At 36.6% G+C, this 23,030-nt stretch overlaps 5 protein-coding genes across 11 annotated transcripts in view; 3 read left to right on the top strand and 2 right to left on the bottom strand.

Moving 5' to 3' along the window:
- Nucleotides 1-23,030, bottom strand: part of LOC103040661 (astrotactin-2) — a 1,082,674-nt gene that overhangs the window by 937,084 nt on the left and 122,560 nt on the right. The gene's annotated exons all lie outside the window — the stretch shown is intronic.
- LOC111191321 (gamma-crystallin M2-like) lies at nucleotides 2,362-22,109 on the top strand. 7 transcript variants are annotated; one of them, XM_049466018.1, is made up of 3 exons: nucleotides 2,362-2,388; nucleotides 13,711-13,953; nucleotides 14,035-14,342. In XM_049466018.1, exons 1-3 carry the CDS (start codon nucleotides 2,377-2,379, stop codon nucleotides 14,308-14,310), a joined length of 531 nt encoding a protein of 176 aa, XP_049321975.1. In that variant the 5' UTR covers nucleotides 2,362-2,376; the 3' UTR covers nucleotides 14,311-14,342. The 7 variants fall into 7 exon arrangements, with proteins under 7 accessions (XP_049321975.1, XP_049321958.1, XP_049321964.1 ...); XM_049466001.1 differs by lacking the exon at nucleotides 2,362-2,388 and adding an exon at nucleotides 5,762-5,788; XM_049466007.1 differs by lacking the exons at nucleotides 2,362-2,388; nucleotides 13,711-13,953; nucleotides 14,035-14,342 and adding exons at nucleotides 9,157-9,183; nucleotides 21,408-21,650; nucleotides 21,761-22,109.
- On the top strand, nucleotides 2,422-3,179 carry LOC125782367 (gamma-crystallin M2-like). The gene is made up of 2 exons (XM_049466162.1): nucleotides 2,422-2,743; nucleotides 2,853-3,179. Exons 1-2 carry the CDS (start codon nucleotides 2,504-2,506, stop codon nucleotides 3,126-3,128), a joined length of 516 nt encoding a protein of 171 aa, XP_049322119.1. The 5' UTR covers nucleotides 2,422-2,503; the 3' UTR covers nucleotides 3,129-3,179.
- On the top strand, nucleotides 5,888-6,583 carry LOC111191318 (gamma-crystallin M2-like). Its single transcript, XM_049466160.1, has 2 exons — nucleotides 5,888-6,144; nucleotides 6,240-6,583. Exons 1-2 carry the CDS (start codon nucleotides 5,905-5,907, stop codon nucleotides 6,513-6,515), a joined length of 516 nt encoding a protein of 171 aa, XP_049322117.1. The 5' UTR covers nucleotides 5,888-5,904; the 3' UTR covers nucleotides 6,516-6,583.
- LOC103034696 (gamma-crystallin M2-like) lies at nucleotides 16,152-17,032 on the bottom strand. The gene is made up of 3 exons (XM_049466145.1): nucleotides 16,944-17,032; nucleotides 16,588-16,830; nucleotides 16,152-16,478 (listed from the first exon to the last, which is right to left on the bottom strand). The coding sequence occupies exons 1-3, from the start codon at nucleotides 16,953-16,955 to the stop codon at nucleotides 16,203-16,205; spliced, it is 531 nt and encodes a 176-aa protein (XP_049322102.1). The 5' UTR covers nucleotides 16,956-17,032; the 3' UTR covers nucleotides 16,152-16,202.

Below are 23,030 nucleotides of genomic sequence, written 5' to 3'. Positions count from 1 at the left end.
CAGTTCTCACGAGCGAGAACTTTGGAATAACCTTTCAGAAAATGTTCAGGAATCTTCAAGTCTTCAAGTTTTATCAAGCTAATCAAACTACCTACCGCTATCAGATCAGGAGCGTCCCTCGCTACCTTCAATAAACTCCTGAAGACAGAGCTCTTCAAAGAGCACTTACTCTCCTAACGCCTCTAACTAACTACCTTCTACTACCAGATCAGGAGAATCTCTCACTATCTTTAATAAACTCCTGAAGACAGAGCTCTTCAAAGAGCACTTACTCTCCTAACGCCTCTAACTAACTACCTTCTACTACCAGATCAGGAGAATCTCTCACTATCTTTAATAAACTGCTGAAGATAGAGCTCTTCAAAGAGCACTTACTCTCCTAACACCTCTAACTAACTAACTAATGTATTGTAAATTAACGTATTGTAATGTAACAGAATGCAATGTAGTGTGTTGTAATCTAAGAGAATGTATTGTAATATAATGTAATGTAAAGTAACATATTGTAATGTGACAGAATGCAATGTGATTTGTTATACTGTAATGTTATATAATTCAATGCAGTGTATTCTATTAAAATGTAATGATATATAAAGGAATAGAATGTAATAGAATGAAATATACAGTATTGTATAATTTCATAATGTAATGTAATTGAATGTAGTGTATTGTAATGTGATGTAGCAAAATGTATTGTAATGCAATGTAATGTAATGTAATAAAAAAAATGTTAGAATGGAATGTATTGTATTGTACTGTAATGTAGTGTGATTTAATGTTATGTACTGTATTGCAATGTAACAGAATGTATTGTAATATAATGTAATGTAATATAATTTGATGGAATGTATGCTGCTTGCCTGTTATAACTGTGTAGTTACACATTAATCATGGATCCATATTGTTACAGATTTATTACATTTGCACAGGTTATATAATGACACGCCTAATATTGTACGTGGAAAAAATGCTTATAAACATATATTTCTCCAGCAGCTCTTGTCTATTATGTCATTGGGGCTGTGATTGTTAGATGTGAATATTAAAAAAAAAAAACATTATTCAGGTTATATTACTGGAGATGGATGAAATATTTTACTTGGTGTAACTGACACTGATACACTGATTACATGTGTAATTATAACAACTGTGCACCTATAATAAACGTGTAATAAATGTGTACTTCATTAGTAGTTACACTGTTATTATATTGATTGTTAAGGTGTAACTACACAGTTATTTTAAACTCCTAGTTTCTAACCACCTTCAGACAGCCTGCCACTGTTTTAGCTCATATTAGTTTTTTTTTTTTTTATGATCTTTGGTATGTTTTAAGTTTATTTATTTTTATTTATTTATTTTTTATTATTGTTTTTTGTTTTTTTTTTTAGTTAACTTTTTAGTTTTTTTATGTTGGTTTGTTTTAGCGGGTTCTATTTATTTTTAGTTTCTTACTTTTTCTTTTATTAATAGTTATTGCTTGTTTATATTTGACTATTTTATGTGTTTAGTTTTTTATTTATTCATCTGTAGTTGAATTTTTATTAGTTCTACTACCTTTTTTTAACTATGATTTTATGATTCCTACTCCTACAATTATTAATTTTATCTAATTTGTTTTATATCTTTTTTTTAATTATTATCCTCTTTTTAAAAATAATTCTTATACCTTATTATAATGCTGTTTTTTATGCCTTTTTATTACTTATTTTATTTTATCTACTTTTTTGTTGTTGTTGTTATTTCTGTCAATCCCTTCCCTATGTAATCAACCTTCCCTCAATGTACCCTGAGTTTAAATAAAGGTTGATTGATTATTGGAGATGCTTTTTATTATAAAATGAAAAATAGGTTGAGAGGGTTGACTGTCTATGTAGCCTACACACTGTATGCAATCGTCTGTACTTAGTAAAACTTTCTTAAAATTGTATGTACTATTAATTAATTGATATTAACAGGAACACTGAGGAACCTTGTTCCTTCTGGTCTATTGCAGTGTTATAATGTGAAGAAAAGGTTTAGATGTAGTATAAGTTTTCCAATAGTCTAGCTTTGCTAGTTCTAGACTTATTTTGCTGGAATTACCATAGTATCGAAAATCAGAGCTAATTTCAATTTCATATAGTTTAGTTCTCTAACGTTCTCTCAAAAGTCTTCTAGAGGCTAGAGAGTCACATGGATGACAGGTGAAAGCACTTCTCTTCTCTGTTGAGCACTCCATTACTCTGCTTGGTCAGGGCTTTGGACAATAAGAGGCGCTCTACCCAATGGCCTTTGGTTTTTGGTTTTGCCCAGGTATAAATACCAGGGTTAAAGCACCAGGCAGAGTGTGTCAGTCACCAGTTGGAAACAGCTCAGACAACCAAAACCGCCAAGATGAACGGAAGGGTAAGCAGGACACGTCAACTTGGGACACAGTTTATAACTTTAGAACTTGTTTTTCAGGTTCTGCTGTTCTCCAAATATAATTAATGATGTTCTACTGCTTTATCTTTGGTAGATTATGTTCTACGAGGACAGGAACTTCATGGGACGTTCCTGGGAGTGCAGTGGAGACTGCGCCGACATGTCCTCCTACATGAACCGCTGCCACTCCTTCAGGGTGATGAGCGGCTGCTGGATGTTCTACGATCAGCCCAACTACATGGGTCACCAGTACTGCTTCAGGAGGGGAGAGTACTCTGACTACATGAGCATGTGGGGATCCAGCAGCTGGGTCAGGTCTTGCCGTATGATCCCCTGGGTAAGACTGATGGATATTAGAGGTTAAAATCACATATATCAATGATGTATTGATGTTGGATGGAATCCAAATGCGTTATTTACCCATTATTATTTATTTTCACCAACAGTACAATGGATCCTACAGGATGAGGATGTACGAGAGGGATAACTACATGGGCCAGATGATGGAGATGACCGGAGACTGTGACAACTTCATGAACCGCTACAACTGGTCTCATGGATGCCGTTCCTGCCACGTGATGGACGGCCACTGGATGATGTACGAGCATCCCAACTACATGGGCAGGATGTGGTACTTCGGACCCGGACACTACAGGAACTTCAGCAACTGGGGCAACATGAGGTTCAATAGTATGAGGCGCGTCATGAGCGACTGGTACTAAGAAGTGACCAATTTACTCTAATTTTTAATAAAATGTTCAGTATCTGAGAAATTGGCATTGTGTGTTTTTTTTATATTTATCAATGAGAATAATAAAATTGTCTCTTTCCATCAATGGAATACAAAGCATTATACAAATAACTTAAAGTGGTAGTACATATTTTTTAGTTTCTAAACTGAAAGCCGAAGCATTTCTGAATGGAGAAGGAATAAAATATAGTGTTAGCCCTGCTAAGCTTCATTCCAAAAACTGGGGTGTCGGGTCGCTTTTCACGGGAGTTGTCTTCTGGCCATGTCACACGTCTTTACATACTTACGTCACACATACAGCCTCTAAAAGAGGATCCGGCTCAGTTTTACTGAACGTGAGCAGCTGGTGGAGCAATGGAGACTTCAGAAGGTGAAACTCAGAGCTCAGTAGCTCCTCCATTCACTCATAGTAAAACCAAAGAAGTTTCTGACTGAGCTTTATCTCTCTCTCTCTCTCTAATTGAACATAACCTGGAATCAGATTCATCCGCTCTAAAAGGAGACCGCATCACACCCACCTAGTTTAAAATGATTCTTCCGCATGCTCAGTGCAATTACGCATTCTCACCAGAGAGGGTTCTAAATCCCCTAAATCCCAAAACCTACGGACATCAGCTTTAAGTAAAATATGACATGAATTTTACACATTTTAAAATGCCACAAGTTTTACACAAAGATGTTAAACACGTATTAAAAACTTCCATTATTTGCTAATTAATGCCTCAACTTTAGATCAGGTGTACTTCTATGTGTCTCAGAGGTCTACTTACAAAATTTCCACAGGGTTGATGGTCCAAACAAGTGATATAAAAGAGATGCATCTTTGCAAAGTAAAACATAAGGCTGGTGTGTTTAGAAATATTGGAACTGAGTAAAAGAAAAGTATATTAAAATGGTATTTATGAGACATCAGTGCTGTCAGTGCTGTTTTAGATAAAAGCTCAAGAACTAGGGGTTCATGGACATAAAGAACAATATTAATTTAAGATATTGGTGCTCTAGATTATACAGGATCTGGAACCAGAGAAGATATGAGCCAGTTTTTTAAGGGTGCCCTCATGTCTATGTTACCTCCTGGCTCTGTCCTTTTAGTTAGGCTATTATAGTCAGATCATCCATTTAAAAAAAGTCAAAATATTTAAATAAAATGCTTTTTTACTCACTTCTATTCTTTCATCTTCAACATTGAGCACATAAAACAAGACAATTCATTAAATCATTCATGATTTAACCAGTGAAGTTGATTAAAGTAAAAAAGCAGAGCCTTGTTTAATAATGTGGCTCCTATACAACAAAGAAAGGATTGTAAAATATGTGAAGAATGTACTTGTTTGAATATAATTTACCTAGAAATAGTATAGAATTGTCAAAACATTGTCTTTGATTTATCTTGTAACTTTTATATATTTTAAAATGTTCATTAAAACCTTGTATTTCCATTGATGCTGTTTTTGTTGTTAATTTTTCAAATAGTCAATCAGGTAGCTTTATTTTTACCTTGTGTAATTTTTTCATGATGAATGGATCAAAAAAATGATCCAAGATGATGATTTAGAATAAAATCTATAAATTAAACCGATCTCAATGGAAAGCTCATTATTTTTTGAATGGATATTAAAATAAAGCACATTTTCACAGACAAAAATATACATTTCGTCGTAATTAAGTAGTGTAATATGAAATCTAAGGAAATATAAGGGGTCCGTAACGTTGTTATGGCTCTTTTTTTAACACTGAACTATACCCTAATTAGAGCCTTATACATACTATTTTATTTCATTACTATTAGAGCTATTTGTTTAGTATGTAATTAGGAATAACAGTACATTTCCCAACTAACTCTTGAACCTGTTAGAAGTCTAGATGAAATTTTATTTAGAAAAATATTATTTTTTCCATAATGATCATCTTAAGAATATGATAACTGTGGTAAGATTTTTCTGTCAATTGATGTAACTAATTATGACTGTAATTACAATGTTATATACAATAAAAAAAATGTAACCAAACAGCAGATTTTTTTTGTCAATTTGTAGTTTACTACATTAATTGGACCTCAAACAATGTCCCTTATATTGTGTCCAAATGTCCTACTAAATGGACAAAAATAAATATTTTAAAAATTACCTGAAATAAACCCTTTTTTTACCATAAATTTCTCCCAATGTTAAAACTACTCAATAATTTAAACAAGACTATTACAGAAAGTGCCTAGTGCTTTCAACAATGTATAGACATTCTGTTACTCAATAAATCAGTACGTTAAAGAAACCCATCTAGAATATTTCTACTATACAGCACAGATAAATATGATTAGTAGTAATGCAATAAATCATTGACATAAATGATTCTTTAGACGTTTTATTTGTATTTATGTATTATGTATTTTGCCGTTCTCCTAGAAACGGTAACCGTGACTCATTCAAAAGTCTTCTAGAGACACATGAAAGGGAGATGCTCCTCTGTGGGACACTACATCACTCTGCCTGGTCAGGGCTTTGAACAATAAGGGGGACACTGTCCCTTGGTTGTGCCCAGGTATAAATACCAGGGTTAAAGCACCAGGCAGAGTGTGTCAGTCACCAGTTGGAAACAGCTCAGACAACCAAAACCGCCAAGATGAACGGAAGGGTAAGCAGGACACGTCAACATGGGACACAGTTTAGAACTTTAGAACTTGTTTTTGAGGTTCTGCTGTTTCTCCAAATGTAATTAATGATGTTCTACTGCTTTATCTTTGGTAGATTATGTTCTACGAGGACAGGAACTTCATGGGACGTTCCTGGGAGTGCAGTGGAGACTGCGCCGACATGTCCTCCTACATGAACCGCTGCCACTCCTTCAGGGTGATGAGCGGCTGCTGGATGTTCTACGATCAGCCCAACTACATGGGTCACCAGTACTGCTTCAGGAGGGGAGAGTACTCTGACTACATGAGCATGTGGGGATCCAGCAGCTGGGTCAGGTCTTGCCGTATGATCCCCTGGGTAAGACTGATGGATATTAGAGGTTAAAATCATGTATATTGATGATGTAGTGATGTTTGGTGGAATCAACCATTATAATTTTTTTCCACCAACAGTATAGTGGATCCTACAGGATGAGGATGTACGAGAGGGATAACTACATGGGCCAGATGATGGAGATGACCGGAGACTGTGATAACTTTATGAACCGCTACAACTGGTCCCATGGCTGCATGTCCTGCCACGTGATGGACGGACACTGGATGATGTACGAGCATCCCAACTACATGGGCAGGATGTGGTACTTCGGACCCGGACACTACAGGAACTTCAGCAACTGGGGCAACATGAGGTTCATGAGTATGAGGCGCGTCATGAGCGACTGGTACTAAGAAGTGATCAATTGGATTAAAATATTCTAAAATGTCAAATTTTCAATAAATGGTCAGTACTTCACAAATATGCATTGTGTTTTCTTTGATATTCATCAATGAGTGTAATAAAATGTATTTTTCTATTTGATGATGTGTACCAATAAATACAAAAAGAATACAAAGAATCACATAATTAACTTTTAACATATGACATGACCTTTACACTTTTAAAACTTAGTTAGAAATGCCGCAAGTTTTACACAAAGACATTGAACACATATTAAAAACATCAAATGTCTGGTAATTAATGCCTCCCCTTTAGATCAGGTGTACTTCTATGTGTCTAAATCCCATACCCACTGGAAAATGTGACTGTCAAATGTGTTACATTGATTTTACAAACAATAAACGGGACTAAATATCTATGTTCAGTTTTAGATTTGGGTTTTATATGTTGAGACTGTGCATTTATAGTTAGAGAAGTAACAAACATGAAAACCTGAGAGCTGTATATGGGTAAAAAACAAATAATTGTAAAGCCAAGACATCAATCAGAGCCATTGCATAAATATTTGCCATAGCCAGTACAATCATTTGGAATGTCCAGAAGAAGACAGTCGTCACTGGTGTACTAAGTAACAGATGTCAAACAGGTAGATCAAGGAAAACCACAGCAGTTGATGACAGAAACAGTGTGAGATCTGTAAAGAAAAACCCTAAAACTACTTTTAGTGACATCAGCAACAACCTCCAGAGGGCAGGAGTGAACGTATTACAATCTCCTGTTCACAGAAGACTTCATGAACAGAAGTTAAGAAGCTTCACCAGATGATGCAAACCAATAATTAGCAAAAAAGAATAGGAAGACCAGGCTGGAATTGGCCACAAAGTATAGAGACAAGCCTGTGGACTGATTATGACACAAATATTAACCTTTACCAGTGTGATGGAAAGGCTAATGTTTGAAGAAAGAAAAGAATCTGCTCATGATTCCAAGCATACCAGCTCATCTGTGAAACACAGTGGAGTGTCAAGGCATGACCAAACTGATTGAGAGATCCTTCTTTATACTGCAAGATAAAGACACAAATCCTCAAAGGAGTTAATCTGGGGCAAGAAGTGGAAGGTTTTAGTCTGGCCTAGTCAATCACCAAACCTAAACCCTATAGAGCATGAACTTTACCTGCCAAGGAGGAGACTGAAGGGAGTAACCCCCCAAAACAAACACCAACTAGAAGAGCCTGCAGAGTAAAAACCTGGAAAGGCATAATTAATGTAGTTATTGCAGAGGATTTGCAACTAAGTTTAAGCCTTATTCACTTTAATTGGTTTTATGTTTTTTGTTTCAATACTTTTGATCACAAGCGAAAAAATGTTCAGATAAAAGGAGCTGTATTCTAAACTGTGTATCAGATCAAAATACCTCAAAATAAAACATTAATGTTCATCTTTTGTCTCATATTCATCTTTTAAGGTTAAACCCAATTGTTTTCACTCTATAGCATAAATAAAGGGATTAATCTCACTGCTCCAATACTTTTGGAGCGAAGTGTATGTATTATGTTGATTAAAACCTTGTATAAAATCTAAATCATTAAAACAAAACACTTCCTTACTTATTTCTATTCTTCCAACTTCAACACTAAATATATAAACGTGAAAATGTATGAAATCATACAAGATGTAACCAACAGTTACATGTTGTTTCAAGTGAAAAAGCAGAGTTTTGTTTCATAATGTGACAAATAAAGGATTACAAAAAATGTGATATATATTTTACCTTAAAATACTGTAGAATTGTCAAAACGTATCTTTCATTTATTTTGTAATGTTAACTTACCTACTGTTTACCATGTTTAACTGTTTCAAACTGTTTTTAGTTTTAAAATATTGTCTATTACCAGACCGAATTGACTATTTTTGATAGAAATAAATTTTCAATTTATGCTAAATTGATCTCAATTCATGCTGTGAAGGTTTTATTCTTCTGTCAATTGCTCTCAACTATTATCACTCCACTCCACTACTCTACACTTTCCAATGAATACCAAGTATCTCTGTTTTTTTTAGTCATTTATTAGCTCACTACATAATTCAATCATAACACAAACTGCCCCTTACACTGTGTCAAAATGTATTCACAATTATCTGCAATAAATGTTTATATTGACTTCCATTCATTTTCCAGCAGGTTTTATCGGTTAAGTTGCTGTTTTAGAGATCCTTGTTTTTCCTCCAATGTAGTTTTAACTATTTAATAATTTAAACAAGAGTATTACAAACAGAGCCTAGTGCTTTTAACAATGGATAGACATTCTGTTAATCAATAAATCAGTACGTTAAAGAAACCCATCTAGAAGCTCTCTACTATACAGCACAGATAAATATGATTGGTAGACAAAATGATTATGAGTATAAATCAATTATCTCTATTTTTTGCTGTTCTCCTAAAAACAGTAAATGTGACTCATTCAAAAGTCTTCTAGAGACTGAATCAGATGAAAGGGAGATGCTCTTCTGTGGGACATTACATCACTCTGCCTGGTCAGGGCTTTGGACAATAAGGGGGACACTGTCCCTTGGTTTTACCCAGGTATAAATACCAGGGTTAAAGCACCAGGCAGAGTGTGTCAGTCACCAGTTGGAAACAGCTCAGACAACCAAAACCGCCAAGATGAACGGAAAGGTGAGCAGGACACGTCAACATGGGACACAGTTTAGAACTTTAGAACTTGTTTTTGAGGTTCTGCTGTTTCTCCAAATGTAACTAATGATGTTCTACCGCTTTATCTTTGGTAGATTATGTTCTACGAGGACAGGAACTTCATGGGACGTTCCTGGGAGTGCAGTGGAGACTGCGCCGACATGTCCTCCTACATGAACCGCTGCCACTCCTTCAGGGTGATGAGCGGCTGCTGGATGTTCTACGACCAGCCCAACTACATGGGTCACCAGTACTGCTTCAGGAGGGGAGAGTACTCTGACTACATGAGCATGTGGGGATCCAGCAGCTGGGTCAGGTCTTGCCGTATGATCCCCAGGGTAAGACTGATGGATATTAGAGGTTAAAATCATGTATATTGATGATGTAGTGATGTTTGGTGGAATCAACCATTATTATTTATTTCCCACCAACAGTACAGTGGATCCTACAGGATGAGGATGTACGAGAGGGATAACTACATGGGCCAGATGATGGAGATGACCGGTGACTGCGACAACTTCATGAACCGCTACAACTGGTCCCATGGCTGCCAGTCCTGCCACGTGATGGACGGCCACTGGATGATGTACGAGCATCCCAACTACATGGGCAGGATGTGGTACTTCGGACCCGGACACTACAGGAGCTTCAGCAACTGGGGCAACATGAGGTTCAATAGTATGAGGCGCGTCATGAGCGACTGGTACTAAGAAGTGATCAGTAGCTGAAAACAATGTAAAATTGCTTTTATTTTGCTCTTTTGTTTTTTTAATAAAGTATATATTAACTAAAAAACAGCAGACTTTTATTATCATTTCTTTAAATTAAGTTAATAAATGGTATATTGCAGTATTAACAGATTCTTTCCTAATTATGAATGGGGACAATTTGGACAACCAATTACCAAATTACTGAATGGCAATATACTAAATAAAATTAAAAAATTTTCATTCACTGCTTGAAACCACTTTTTCAAACATTTCCTCCTACAAATTGATTACCAACTTTTTAACAACCCTCTTCAATAGTGATTTCCACCCATAAGCAGCTGATGTCTTCATGTCTTTTTAGTTTTTCACATAGATTTTTTTTGCAGGGTGGTCTTTTTAAATGAACCGTACAATACTGACCTTGAAAATGCCAGTGCCACTGCAACATACAACCCATTTAAAGCAGAAATATTTGCTCCTGCTGTATCTTTCTCAAAGGCATACAAAGTTCATTCTTCTGGGTTGTTTTTTACCATTTCATTACTGAGTAAAAAAAAAACCCACAGGAAATCCATTAAATCATAGTGGATTCATCTTATTCGGTTACTTTAAAAAGTCCTGCTCTGAAAGGCCCCTACTGACAAAGAGTAAACACCCAAAAAATCAATCAATCAATCAATCAATCAACCAACCTTTATTTTTACTCAGTAATACATTGAGGGTAAACCTCATTTTCAATGCAGCCGAGCCATTACATACAAAACTAAAGGGATTAGAGGAGTAAAATAACACCAAAATCATAAAAAAGGTAAATGATGGCACTAAAATAAAGTAATAAAAAGTAATAAAACAAATAAAAAGGATGTAATGAATAAAATAAATAAAAAGGCTAAAAGGTAAAACAAAAAATTAGATCAATAAAAAAAGTATTATTAGGTAAGTAAAAAGTATAAATATATGACACGAGCCAAGGAGGCACCACTTTCTGAATCTGAAACTTCTTCAAGCATCAGCAATCAGTAAATGAATACAATTATAGAAAAACACAGATAGGACCTTCATATATGAGGGCAAATTGTTTATTCCACCTAGAAATTATTACTACTTTGGTGATTGAAACACGTCGTTTTTAAAAAGAGCTAAGACATAATTCTATTCAAACTTGGTGTGAACAAAACATTTCTGGAGGCACAAATAGTCACGGCTCAAACACAGAAGCTTCTCTTTTCAACAAATGCAAAAAAAAAAAAGATCCAACATACAATAATAAGACTATATTTCAGTCTTTTTGTTGTTTTAGCGCTAAAAACACAATTTCCCAGGATTCACCTGCGTTCAACCTTCAAGACATGCTGGATCACCTGATGCTTCGGCGTTCTGGCTCAACTGATTACTGAGATTGCTTTCACCTATCTTCCCCTGTATAAATACCTCTTATTTTCCCTGTTTAGTGCTCGGTATTAAATCTAATTTTCATAGCTCTTCTACCCCACGTTTCTATTGTGTTTTCTTCTTTGTTCTTTGTGACCATTCTTATAGATTTAGCCCTTTGCTTTGCTTAATAAACTGTGTGTTTGGGATCCACATGTGTCTGCCATGTGTTTGGCCACTGGGACACTATGAGTATGTAAAAGCACTCCAATTAAATTGATATTCCCCATCCAATCATCTGGACACAGTGTCAGATGGCAGTTTCACTCTGAAACAAAAGTATGCAGCATAAACTGAACTGTACAGCCACAAAGTACCTACTATATATATCAGTGGCGTGCAGTGAATATAGCGGCTATCCCTTCTGCAACACCCCCACCCCCCCCTTCCACCATGAACAGGCGACACAGACATAAATTACAATAACTACATATTTTCTGTCTTGACTGAGTTATAGGAACTTAATACACATAAACAGCCCACAGTTACAAACTTCAAAAGTATACAGTAGACCCAACAATCAATGCTTAATTTTCCTACAAGTACAGGCGTTCAACAAAGATCACTCATTTGTATGACGAAAGTACACCAGGGCAGCCAAAACATCAAGTACATCAAAACTAACCAGTCAGACGGCCTATTACTGTGAATTAGTTTCACATTGAAGAACAGCCTTTAAAAGGACTTTTTAATATAATATGACACAATATCTGTCTGCTTTACAGTCGCAATTTCATGATAGTTCGCTAACTATTGAACTAATCCAGCAGCATGCGCGCTGTTTTACGACTAACCAACGCGTAGCCCCTTCAGCACAGCGCTGAGCAGCCATGGCCCCGCCCCCGTAGTGAAAATCATGAATCTGATTGGTTAGATCGTCCTATGACTTTGCTAACAGACTCATTACTACAACCATCTCAGGGGAAGGGTCCACGCAGAGACGTGGGCAGACGCCATTTTAAAAGCTTTGATCGGTTAGAACCGCTGTCAGTCAGATAAGAGTCCTATAGCAACTTAAAAACGCAGACTAATGCTTTGAATTAGTTTTTATTTAATCTCTTAATTTATAAAATAAGTGCATACCCTTACAATAACTATAAATATATTTCCTGATTAAATATTATGCAATTATTTACATGCACTCATTGTCACCCCTTTGAAGGGTTAGAAGGGCCTCACTGCACACCACTGATATATATCCTGTTTAACATATTGGAGGCAAAATTTGCCCCTAGGATTTAAACTTTTAACTCCAATTGTAAATTGGTAACACTACTACACACAGCTGAACATGATAAATAAACAACTCAAGTTAGTGTGTTGGCATGAGATATAGCATATTTAGTTTAACTGATGTATGTTTGTGTGTGTGTTTAACAACAGAACACAATTTGTCACTGTTAAATCAGCACTTTTCGTGTTAAATTAAACTAAGGGGCAGTTTGCCAGACACGCTTTAAGCCTAACTTTATACTACACAGCAGATAGAATAGATATATTCCATTAAAAATAGATTATATATATATATATATATATATATATATATATATATATATATATATATATATATATATATATTTAAAATTTATAAGGAGTTTATAAAGAGCTTACAAATAGTATATAAAGGAGTTACAACACATAAATAGAAAGGGTCAAAAGGGCCAAATATTAATCCCACATTCAATAATACTGTAAAACCACTGATCTTTCTGGGTGTTTATCTTGCATTGTCATTACATTATGCATTGAACTACTCAGATTAATTATTATTAATAATTCTAGTTTATTTTACTATGTATGTTAATGCTGACCGGTAGAAAAGACAAAGTAAAATAAATATCCAGAAAGATCTGAGGCTTAAAAGTATAAATGAATGTGGAATTGCTATTCGGTAAATGCACAACCCATATAATAACCATTAATAAACCCCTTTATAAACTAAACTATTTATAACCCCTTTATAAAGGAGCCTTATTTGAACGTAGTACCAAATATAGTCTATTAAACCCTTTCATTTTGGGATTATTAGCAGTTCTTTCAGTGTAAGTAAATGGGATCCATTCAAAAGTCTTCTAGAGACAGAGTCACATGGACCACTCCATCACTCTGCCTGGTCAGGGCTTTGGACAATAAGAGGTACACTGTTCTTTGGCTTCAGCCAGGTATAAATACCAGGGTTAAAGCACCAGGCAGAGTGTGTCAGTCACCAGTTGGAAACAGCTCAGACAACCAAAACCGCCAAGATGAACGGAAGGGTAAGCAGGACACGTCAACATGGGACACAGTTTAGAACTTTAGAACTTGTTTTTGAGGTTCTGCTGTTTCTCCAAATGTAACTAATGATGTTCTACTGCTTTATCTTTGGTAGATTATGTTCTACGAGGACAGGAACTTCACGGGACGTTCCTGGGAGTGCAGTGGAGACTGCGCCGACATGTCCTCCTACATGAACCGCTGCCACTCCTTCAGGGTGATGAGCGGCTGCTGGATGTTCTACGACCAGCCCAACTACATGGGTCACCAGTACTGCTTCAGGAGGGGAGAGTACTCTGACTACATGAGCATGTGGGGATCCAGCAGCTGGGTCAGGTCTTGCCGTATGATCCCCTGGGTAAGACTGATGGATATTAGATCTTTATTACATATTATTAACTACATTTTTCTAAACTAATATTACAATTTCCACCAACAGTACAACGGACAGTACAGGATGAGGATGTATGAGAGGGATAACTACATGGGTCAGATGATGGAGATGACCAGCGACTGTGATAACTTTATGACCCGCTACAACTGGTCCCATGGTTGGCACTCCTGCCACGTGATGGACGGCCACTGGCTCTTCTACGACCAGCCCAACTACATGGGCAGGATGTGGTACTTCGGACCCGGACACTACAGGAACTTCAGCAACTATGGCAACATGAGGTTCATGAGTATGAGGCGCGTCATGAGCGACTGGTACTAAACATTGCAATAAAATGTTCAGTAAATTTAAAATAGACATTGTGTTTTCCTTGATATTCATCAACACTAATAATAATAATAATAATAAAAATGTCTCCCCACAATTTGCATTTATTACAAGTAATCAGCTTATGAAGGGTTATATGGTTAAATAGATAAAAAAAAAAAACATTCTTTAATTTTTAGTTAGTTTTACAAACAAAGGTTCCAAACATTTTATTATTTTATAATAAACCGACCGACACATTATAAATATTACAATAACTACATAATCTCTGTCTTGACTTAATTACATTAACTTAATACAAATCAACAGCCCACAAATACAGCTACAAACTACAAAAGTACACAATAGACACAACAATAAATGCTTAATTTGCCTACAAGTACAAACGTTCAACAAATATCACTCATTTCTGTGTCTACAGTACGCCAGGGCAGCCAAAACTTTAGGTACACACAAAAACTCACCAGTCAGACGGCCTATTATTGTGAATTAGTTGACTATAACTATATAACTTAATTTTGGCCTAGACTTGGAGACTAAGATTGGGCCTTTGTTCTAAGAAATTCTTGAGATTCTTGTGGCCATAATTAGAAAAAAACTATTAATTGTAATTAAATGTTGCTCTTATAATAATGTTATTCTCTTGTCCTCTTAAATGAAATAATGAGTTTCAAAGTCCCATTCCCGACACATAATACACAATATAGCTTAGGTTTTCACCTAGCCCCTGCCTAAGGTATAGGTAGTTCCATAGCAGGAACTTGATTTAACTTGATTTCAGTGCCCACATCTCTGGCCAAGTGATTCCCCTTTTCTCAACACTCTCCCATCTCACCCACTGCCCCTTTTCTATAGCAAGGCTTTAGTTGCATGGTGCACCTCCTCTTTCTATTCTTGGATAAACGTAGTAACCATTCACCTTCTCTCTGGTGATGTAGCCATGCTAATGGCCTTCTATGAATCACCAGACCCTAGTCCCACCCTCCAATTTTGCACCTGTACTACCATGTACCTGTGATCCAATGTCCTCTTTGTGGCTTTCACTGCCTCAAAAGTGTTCGACAGCTCTTGTCCAAAACGACTTACAATAATGATGTACATTTAGCAATAGAGGGGGTAGGGCCTAAGAGAGGCCAAAGGGGAATACTTGGATAGAGGAGGAAAAGGAAATTAGGAAGTTAGAAGTAGTTAGTATGTTAGAGGTGTTAGTAGAGTAAGTGTTCTTTGAAGAGCTCTGTCTTCAGGAGTTTATTAAAGACAGTGAGGGAAGCTCCTGATGCTCCTGATCTGGTAGTGGAAGGTACTTTGTTTTACCATTGAGGAACTCTGTATGAGAACAGTCTTGATTGTTCTTTTCTTTATGTGAATGTTTGGTAAAGCTAAGTAACATTCACTAAAGGAAGAGCACAGCGGGAGGGAGTTAACATAAGCCTTCAGGAGTGAGTGCAGGTAGAAAGGAGCTGTTCTCTCATCACTTTGTAGGCGATTTTAAGAGCTTTGAGCCACTGGTAGCCAATGGAGCTCAATAAGCATTGGAGTGACATGTGCCCATGACATGGTTTTGGCTGGTTGAAGACCAGATGTGCAGCTGCATTCTGGATCATGTGGAGTGGTTTTACTACACAGGTCGGGAGCAATGTTAGTATTGCATTGCAGTAGTCGAGGTGTGAGATAAACCACTGCTTGTACCAAAAGTTGGGTGGCCTGTTGTGTAAGAAATGACAGAATTTTTCAAATGTTTACAGTGCAAAGCTGTTTTTTTTATGTCCCTAACTAGGTATGGACATTATTATTATGATTACTGTTGGTGAATATTAAAGAACAGACAATGCCAATTTTCAGTTACTAAACATTTTATTAAAAACTTAAATTATATCAGTCACTTCTTAGTACCAGTCGCTCATGACACGCCTCATACTCATGAACCTCATGTTGCCCCAGTTGCTGAAGTTCCTGTAGTGTCCGGGTCCGAAGTACCACATCCTGCCCATGTAGTTGGGATGCTCGTACATCATCCAGTGGCCGTCCATCACGTGGCAGGAACGGCATCCATGAGACCAGTTGTAGCGGTTCATGAAGTTGTCACAGTCTCCGGTCATCTCCATCATCTGGCCCATGTAGTTATCCCTCTCGTACATCCTCATCCTGTAGGATCCATTGTACTGTTGGAGGAAATGAACAATAATAGATAAATAATCCACTTGGATTTTACCAAATATCACTACATTATCAATAAACGTGATTTTAACCTCTAATATCCATCAGTCTTACCCAGGGGATCATACGGCAAGACCTGACCCAGCTGCTGGATCCCCACATGCTCATGTAGTCAGAGTACTCTCCCCTCCTGAAGCAGTACTGGTGACCCATGTAGTTGGGCTGGTCGTAGAACATCCAGCAGCCGCTCATCACCCTGAAGGAGTGGCAGCGGTTCATGTAGGAGGACATGTCGGCGCAGTCTCCACTGCACTCCCAGGAACGTCCCATGAAGTTCCTGTCCTCGTAGAACATAATCTACCAAAGATAAAGCAGTAGAACATCATTAGTTACATTTGGAGAAACAGCAGAACCTCAAAAACAAGTTCTAGAGTTCTAAACTGTGTCCCATGTTGACGTGTCCTGCTTACCCTTCCGTTCATCTTGGCGGTTTTGGTTGTCTGAGCTGTTTCCAACTGGTGACTGACACACTCTGCCTGGTGCTTTAACCCTGGTATTTATACCTGGGCACAACTAAAGGTTAGTGTACAACCTATTGTACAAAGTCCTGACCAGGCAGAGTAGTGGAGTGGTCAACAGAGTAGAGAAGTGCTTTTATTTCTCTTACATGTGACTATCTAGTCTCTAGCAGTCTATTTTTTTTTTTATTTCCTAGATACTTATCCCTTGAAAATCATTGAAAAAATCAATCATAACTTAAATACAGTCTCATATCACAAAGAATCTACTTTGGGTACCAATCAAATTTAACTGTACCTCACAGTAGAGAGCTAATATACAAGTTTTATCAATATACTCATAACTTCTATATCTCTGAGTCTAGCCTTACTTGTATCCAACTTATATCCACCAATGTTGTTTTAAACATTTAATAGTTTAAACAAAGCTGGCTGAACCTATATTAGTTTTAGTATAAGTTTTATGCAATAGAAACAAGTCAACAAATAAACTCAATTTTTTTATTTTTGGTTTTAGTTTTTTTAGATTTGCATTATTAGTAGTAGTATTTGTCTTTTTGTTTTGTGTCATTTAAGTAATGCTAATATGTTTCAACATGATACACTATACTTGTCCATTACAGATTCATACTAAAACTATTTAGGTGCTTTTAATTGCCTAGAATTTCATTACACTTTTCTCAGCAATTATATCTCCTACTTATTCATAAAAATATTCTATCATGCTTTTGGAATAAATTTCTGCATTGCTGTGATTATTTGATTGCATTATTATGTCTGCAATCTTGTGTTAGTTAAAAAGTATTTATAACCTAACCTAACTGGGACACTGTTAAAGTACTAATGAGTGAGCTGTTCTGCAATTGCGGTTTGATATGACGGTTTAAGCAGGATTAAGTTAATTTGTTGGTTGCAATTCTCCCAGGATAAGTAAATAGAATCTAGGCAAAAGGTTCTGCTGTTTCTCCAAATGTAACTAATGATGTTCTACTGCTTTATCTTTGGTAGATTATGTTCTACGAGGACAGGAACTTCATGGGACGTTCCTGGGAGTGCAGTGGAGACTGCGCCGACATGTCCTCCTACATGAACCGCTGCCACTCCTTCAGGGTGATGAGCGGCTGCTGGATGTTCTACGACCAGCCCAACTACATGGGTCACCAGTACTGCTTCAGGAGGGGAGAGTACTCTGACTACATGAGCATGTGGGGATCCAGCAACTGGGTCAGGTCTTGCCGTATGATTCCCTGGGTAACACTGATGGATATTAGGGGTTAAAATCACGTATATCAATGATGTATTGATGTTCGATGGAATCCAAATGGATTATTTAACCATAATTGTTTATTTCCACCAACAGTACAGTGGATCCTACAGGATGAGGATGTACGAGAGGGATAACTACATGGGCCAGATGATGGAGATGACCGGAGACTGTGACAACTTCATGAACCGCTACAACTGGTCTCATGGATGCTGTTCCTGCCACGTGATGGACGGCCACTGGATGATGTACGAGCATCCCAACTACATGGGCAGGATGTGGTACTTCGGACCCGGACACTACAGGAACTTCAGCAACTGGGGCAACATGAGGTTCAATAGTACGAGGCGCGTCATGAGCGACTGGTACTAAGAAGTGACCAGTAGCTGAAAACAATGTAAAACATGCTGTTTTAAATAAAATGTCCAGTAACTGAAAAACAACAGATATGGGTATCTGGGTTTTTTCTCAACATTCGCAACTTATATCACTTTAAGTCTAACAGGAAAATACACTGTCCACTATCAGATCCTCAACTTTGCATATTGCAACCTGCTATTCTGCTATTCACTTATAGACTTATGTTGCAAATAGCATTGTACTCCTCAACACATACAAACCAGCACAACTGGTACCTACTGACATACTTGGCTTAAAGACATGGCAATATTTTTCTGTCATCCTTGTGGAGTTTAAAGTTAACAAAAAACAACCAAGTACATATAAACAGTGAATTAATAAGTTTAGTTAAAATATTTTTTTCCTATATGTGAAGAGTAAATAATGGAGTGTTTTCCCGGAAATGTTTATTATTAGCTAATGATAAACATCTATATGCATTACATACCTTTCAAGATGCCTGTTTTGCTAATGTGTACCAAAAGAATAACTTTTTTTAATAGTTCTTTGTCAAGACCAGAAAAAAAGGGAATAAATATATGAATAAAAAAAATAATAATAATACTCTTTGAAGAAGTATCTGAGGGGCTGTTAACTTGCGGTTTCTGAGGCTGGTAACTCTGATGAACTTATCCTGTACAACAGAGGAAACTCTTGCTCTTTCGTTCCTCTGGTGGTCCTGATGAGCGCCAGTTCTATCATAACATTATAAAGCGTTTGTTGGCTACATTTAAAGTTTTAGATTTTTTTTTTTCCCAGATTTACTTATTTTAATTTTGTAAAGTTATTTTATTCTTTCTTTAGTTAAGTAGTTGTTGCATCTCATAATCTGTATAAGAACATTACTCAAATATTATATCCAAGCAAGAGGAGCTACTTTTTGAAGAAACTAAAATATAAAATATATTCTGGCTTGTCTAACATTTTTTTACTGTTTACTTAATGATTCTATTTTTTTTATTTTATTTATGGTTTGGATGACTTTAGTATTAATTTACAATGCCAAACATTTTAGAATAATGAAAAACACTGAATTAAATGTTTTAGCAAACTTTTCCCTGCTACTGTATATACATTTTTTATCCTATTGTGATAAATTTCCTTATCGTATCAACAGTAAGCATGTCGAGGATACCACGAGTGCTTAACGAACCGCAACCCAACTATACATTTCATTAGAGAGAGGGTAGAAAATCCTGTTTAATTGGAACATGTCCAGCAAAAATTAAATAAGTAAATTACTGTACTATACTTTGGACTTAATAAAACACAGTGGATCAACACCAGCAGATGACAGACATGTCTCTCCAAACCATCACTGATTGGTGGAAACTTCACACTAGACCTCGAGCAGCTTGGACACTGTGTGTCTCTCCACTCTTCCTCCAGACTCTGCTCCCTTGATTTACAAATGAAATGTAAAATTTACTGATGATCAGTGATGGTTTGGAGAGACATGTCATCTGCTGGTGTTGATCCACTGTGTTTTATTATCAAGTCTAAAGTCAGTGCAGTTTTGTTTTCCCACAAAATCTTACAGCACTTCATGCTTCTTTCCTCTGCTGCTGACAACTTTTATGAAGATGCGGATTTCATTTTCCAGCAGGACTTGGCACACTGCCCACACTGTAGCCAAAAGTACCAATTGATCTTATATAATATTCAAATTTTCTGAGACACTGATTTTTTTTTTTTTTTCATTGTCTGTAAGCCATAATCAACAACAATAAAGGAAATAAATACTTAAAATAGACCATTCTGTGTTTAATACATCTATATAATATACAAGTTTCACATTTTTAACTGAATTACTGAAATGAAGTAACTTTTCAATGATATTCAATTTTTTTTTAAGGTGCACTAGTATATACTTCCCAAACTATGATTCATTTAAATGCCCTTGTCTTTGACAAGCTATAATACATTACTACAGCTATTCTATTATCATTACATCATTGGCATTTATTGGGGATAAATTACAGACCTACCTACTTATATGTAAAATAATTACATTTATTCTATTATTATGTCAAATCTATTACAACTCAAAAATAAAAAAAAATGATAAAAATGCCTGGCTATGTCTATGTACTGTAGTTAAATGCTAAAATAAGATTAAACACTGTATACAATATACACTAAATGCTTATAATTAAACTTAAACATCTGTACACTAGTAAGCATTTTGCAGTTTTGTACATTTTTATTGTGTAATGCTACCCACTACACCATACTGTAGTACATAGAGCTGAAAATCACAATACAGAACATTCTAACGAAACAAATTCAGGCTAGTAGTGTATACAATACAATGCAGTTTTTTAATAGATAATATAAATGAAATTACATTCAATGAGATTTATGACTGTTGTTAGAATACAAAACTAAAATTTAAAATGTATTTATGTTCTGTGCAGCTCTTTTAACACAAGTAAATAGAATCCATTCAAAAGTCTTCTAGAAACTGGGTCACATGGACCACTCCATCACTCTGCCTGGTCAGGGCTTTGGACAATAAGGGGGACACTGTCCCTTGGTTTTACCCAGGTATAAATACCAGGGTTAAAGCACCAGGCAGAGTGTGTCAGTCACCAGTTGGAAACAGCTCAGACAACCAAAACCGCCAAGATGAACGGAAGGGTAAGCAGGACACGTCAACATGGGACACAGTTTACAACTTTAGAACTTGTTTTTGAGGTTCTGCTGTTTCTCCAAATGTAACTTATGATGTTCTACTGCTTTATCTTTGGTAGATTATGTTCTACGAGGACAGGAACTTCATGGGACGTTCCTGGGAGTGCAGTGGAGACTGCGCCGACATGTCCTCCTACATGAACCGCTGCCACTCCTTCAGGGTGATGAGCGGCTGCTGGATGTTCTACGACCAGCCCAACTACATGGGTCACCAGTACTGCTTCAGGAGGGGAGAGTACTCTGACTACATGAGCATGTGGGGCTCCAGCAGCTGGGTCAGGTCTTGCCGTATGATCCCCTGGGTAAGACTGATGGATATTAGAGGTTAAAATCACGTATATTGATGATGTAGTGATATTTTATAAAATCTAAATGGATTATTTATCAATTCTTCTTTTTTTTCCACCAACAGTACAATGGATCCTACAGGATGAGGATGTACGAGAGGGATAACTACATGGGCCAGATGATGGAGATGACCAGTGACTGTGACAACTTCATGAACCGCTACAACTGGCCCCACGGATGCCGTTCCTGCCATGTGATGGACGGTCACTGGCTCTTCTACGACCAGCCCAACTACATGGGCAGGATGTGGTACTTCGGACCCGGACACTACAGGAACTTCAGCAACTGGGGCAACATGAGGTTCATGAGTATGAGGCGCGTCATGAGCGACTGGTACTAAGAAGTGACCAATTGCATTAAATGATGTAAAACATGTTTTGGTGAATAAAATGTTCAGTCCATGAAAAATATTAGATTTTTTGTCTTGGTGAAATTTATGAATTACATAACGAACAAACTTAATATACCATGAGTATGTTAACATCATGAGACCCTCCATCCTCATATACAGACATTACATTATAGTTTCTCTCTACCATGGTGTGAAGGCACACTAAGGTCCCCACATATGATATGTTTAAACATGAGTTGGTGGATGCTTGGCTCCCAACCATGTTTATAACTTAATTTTGACCTGCTCACCACAAGTTTTTATTTTACAATATTAAATACTATTTGAGCCATAGTTCTCTGTTTTTAAGATTGTCCCAAATTTGCTGTTAAAATATTAACATCCCTATTCAATTGTTTATTGTAATTTCAAAGAGCTCTTAATAGGTTAAATCTTCTGTTCATATTCTAATGTTGTGGTCTATAGTAAACATCTTTAAAACTGTTTTAATGCTAGGAGTGCACACTAGTAAAGAAAGAGTCAGACCATAGAATGGGACAGTTTTAACATTTATATTGAGCTCACCAGAACTGTTTTACGGACTTTTGTTTGTTTCCCAGAAGCCATGTCTGCAGCGTGGGTCAATGAGTAGTGGTTTAAAAGGAAGTGTAGGCCTACTGAGCATGTCTTTAAAGACATGCTGTGAATTGTGGGTAATGGAATGTACTACCTGTTACCTTTCTAGATGGTAAACCAGTGTCTTAACAGAGAACTAAATCACTAAGCAGTATTATTTGTATTTAATATTTAGCACTAACATGTTCTTCAGCTCAATATCAGTAAAACCAAAGAATTGGTAATCACCAACCCCAGATCACAAATACATACAACTCACAATCCCATCTGCATCAACAGTGAAACAGTAGAATTGGTAGACTGTTTCAAATACCTTGGACTCACCCTGGACAGTAAACTCAGCTTTGAACAACACACCAATGAGATT

This window comes from Astyanax mexicanus, chromosome 1 (assembly GCF_023375975.1).
Source record: "Astyanax mexicanus isolate ESR-SI-001 chromosome 1, AstMex3_surface, whole genome shotgun sequence".
Lineage (NCBI taxonomy): Eukaryota > Metazoa > Chordata > Actinopteri > Characiformes > Acestrorhamphidae > Astyanax > Astyanax mexicanus.
The sequence above is the reverse complement of the archived record's forward strand: the minus strand, read 5'-3'. Positions and strand labels throughout refer to the sequence as shown.

Excerpts from the sequence above, each read along its gene's own strand:
- LOC125782367 (XM_049466162.1), top strand. The coding sequence starts at position 2,504 with ATGTTCTACGAGGACAGGAACTTCATGGGACGTTCCTGGGAGTGCAGT. Across the intron at positions 2,744-2,852 it reads CTTGCCGTATGATCCCCTGG|TACAATGGATCCTACAGGAT; the intron begins GTAAGACTGATG and ends TTTCACCAACAG.
- LOC111191318 (XM_049466160.1), top strand. The coding sequence starts at position 5,905 with ATGTTCTACGAGGACAGGAACTTCATGGGACGTTCCTGGGAGTGCAGT. Across the intron at positions 6,145-6,239 it reads CTTGCCGTATGATCCCCTGG|TATAGTGGATCCTACAGGAT; the intron begins GTAAGACTGATG and ends TTCCACCAACAG.
- LOC111191321 (XM_049466007.1), top strand. Across the intron at positions 21,651-21,760 it reads CTTGCCGTATGATCCCCTGG|TACAATGGATCCTACAGGAT; the intron begins GTAAGACTGATG and ends TTCCACCAACAG.
- LOC103034696 (XM_049466145.1), bottom strand. Across the intron at positions 16,479-16,587 it reads CTTGCCGTATGATCCCCTGG|TACAATGGATCCTACAGGAT; the intron begins GTAAGACTGATG and ends TTCCTCCAACAG.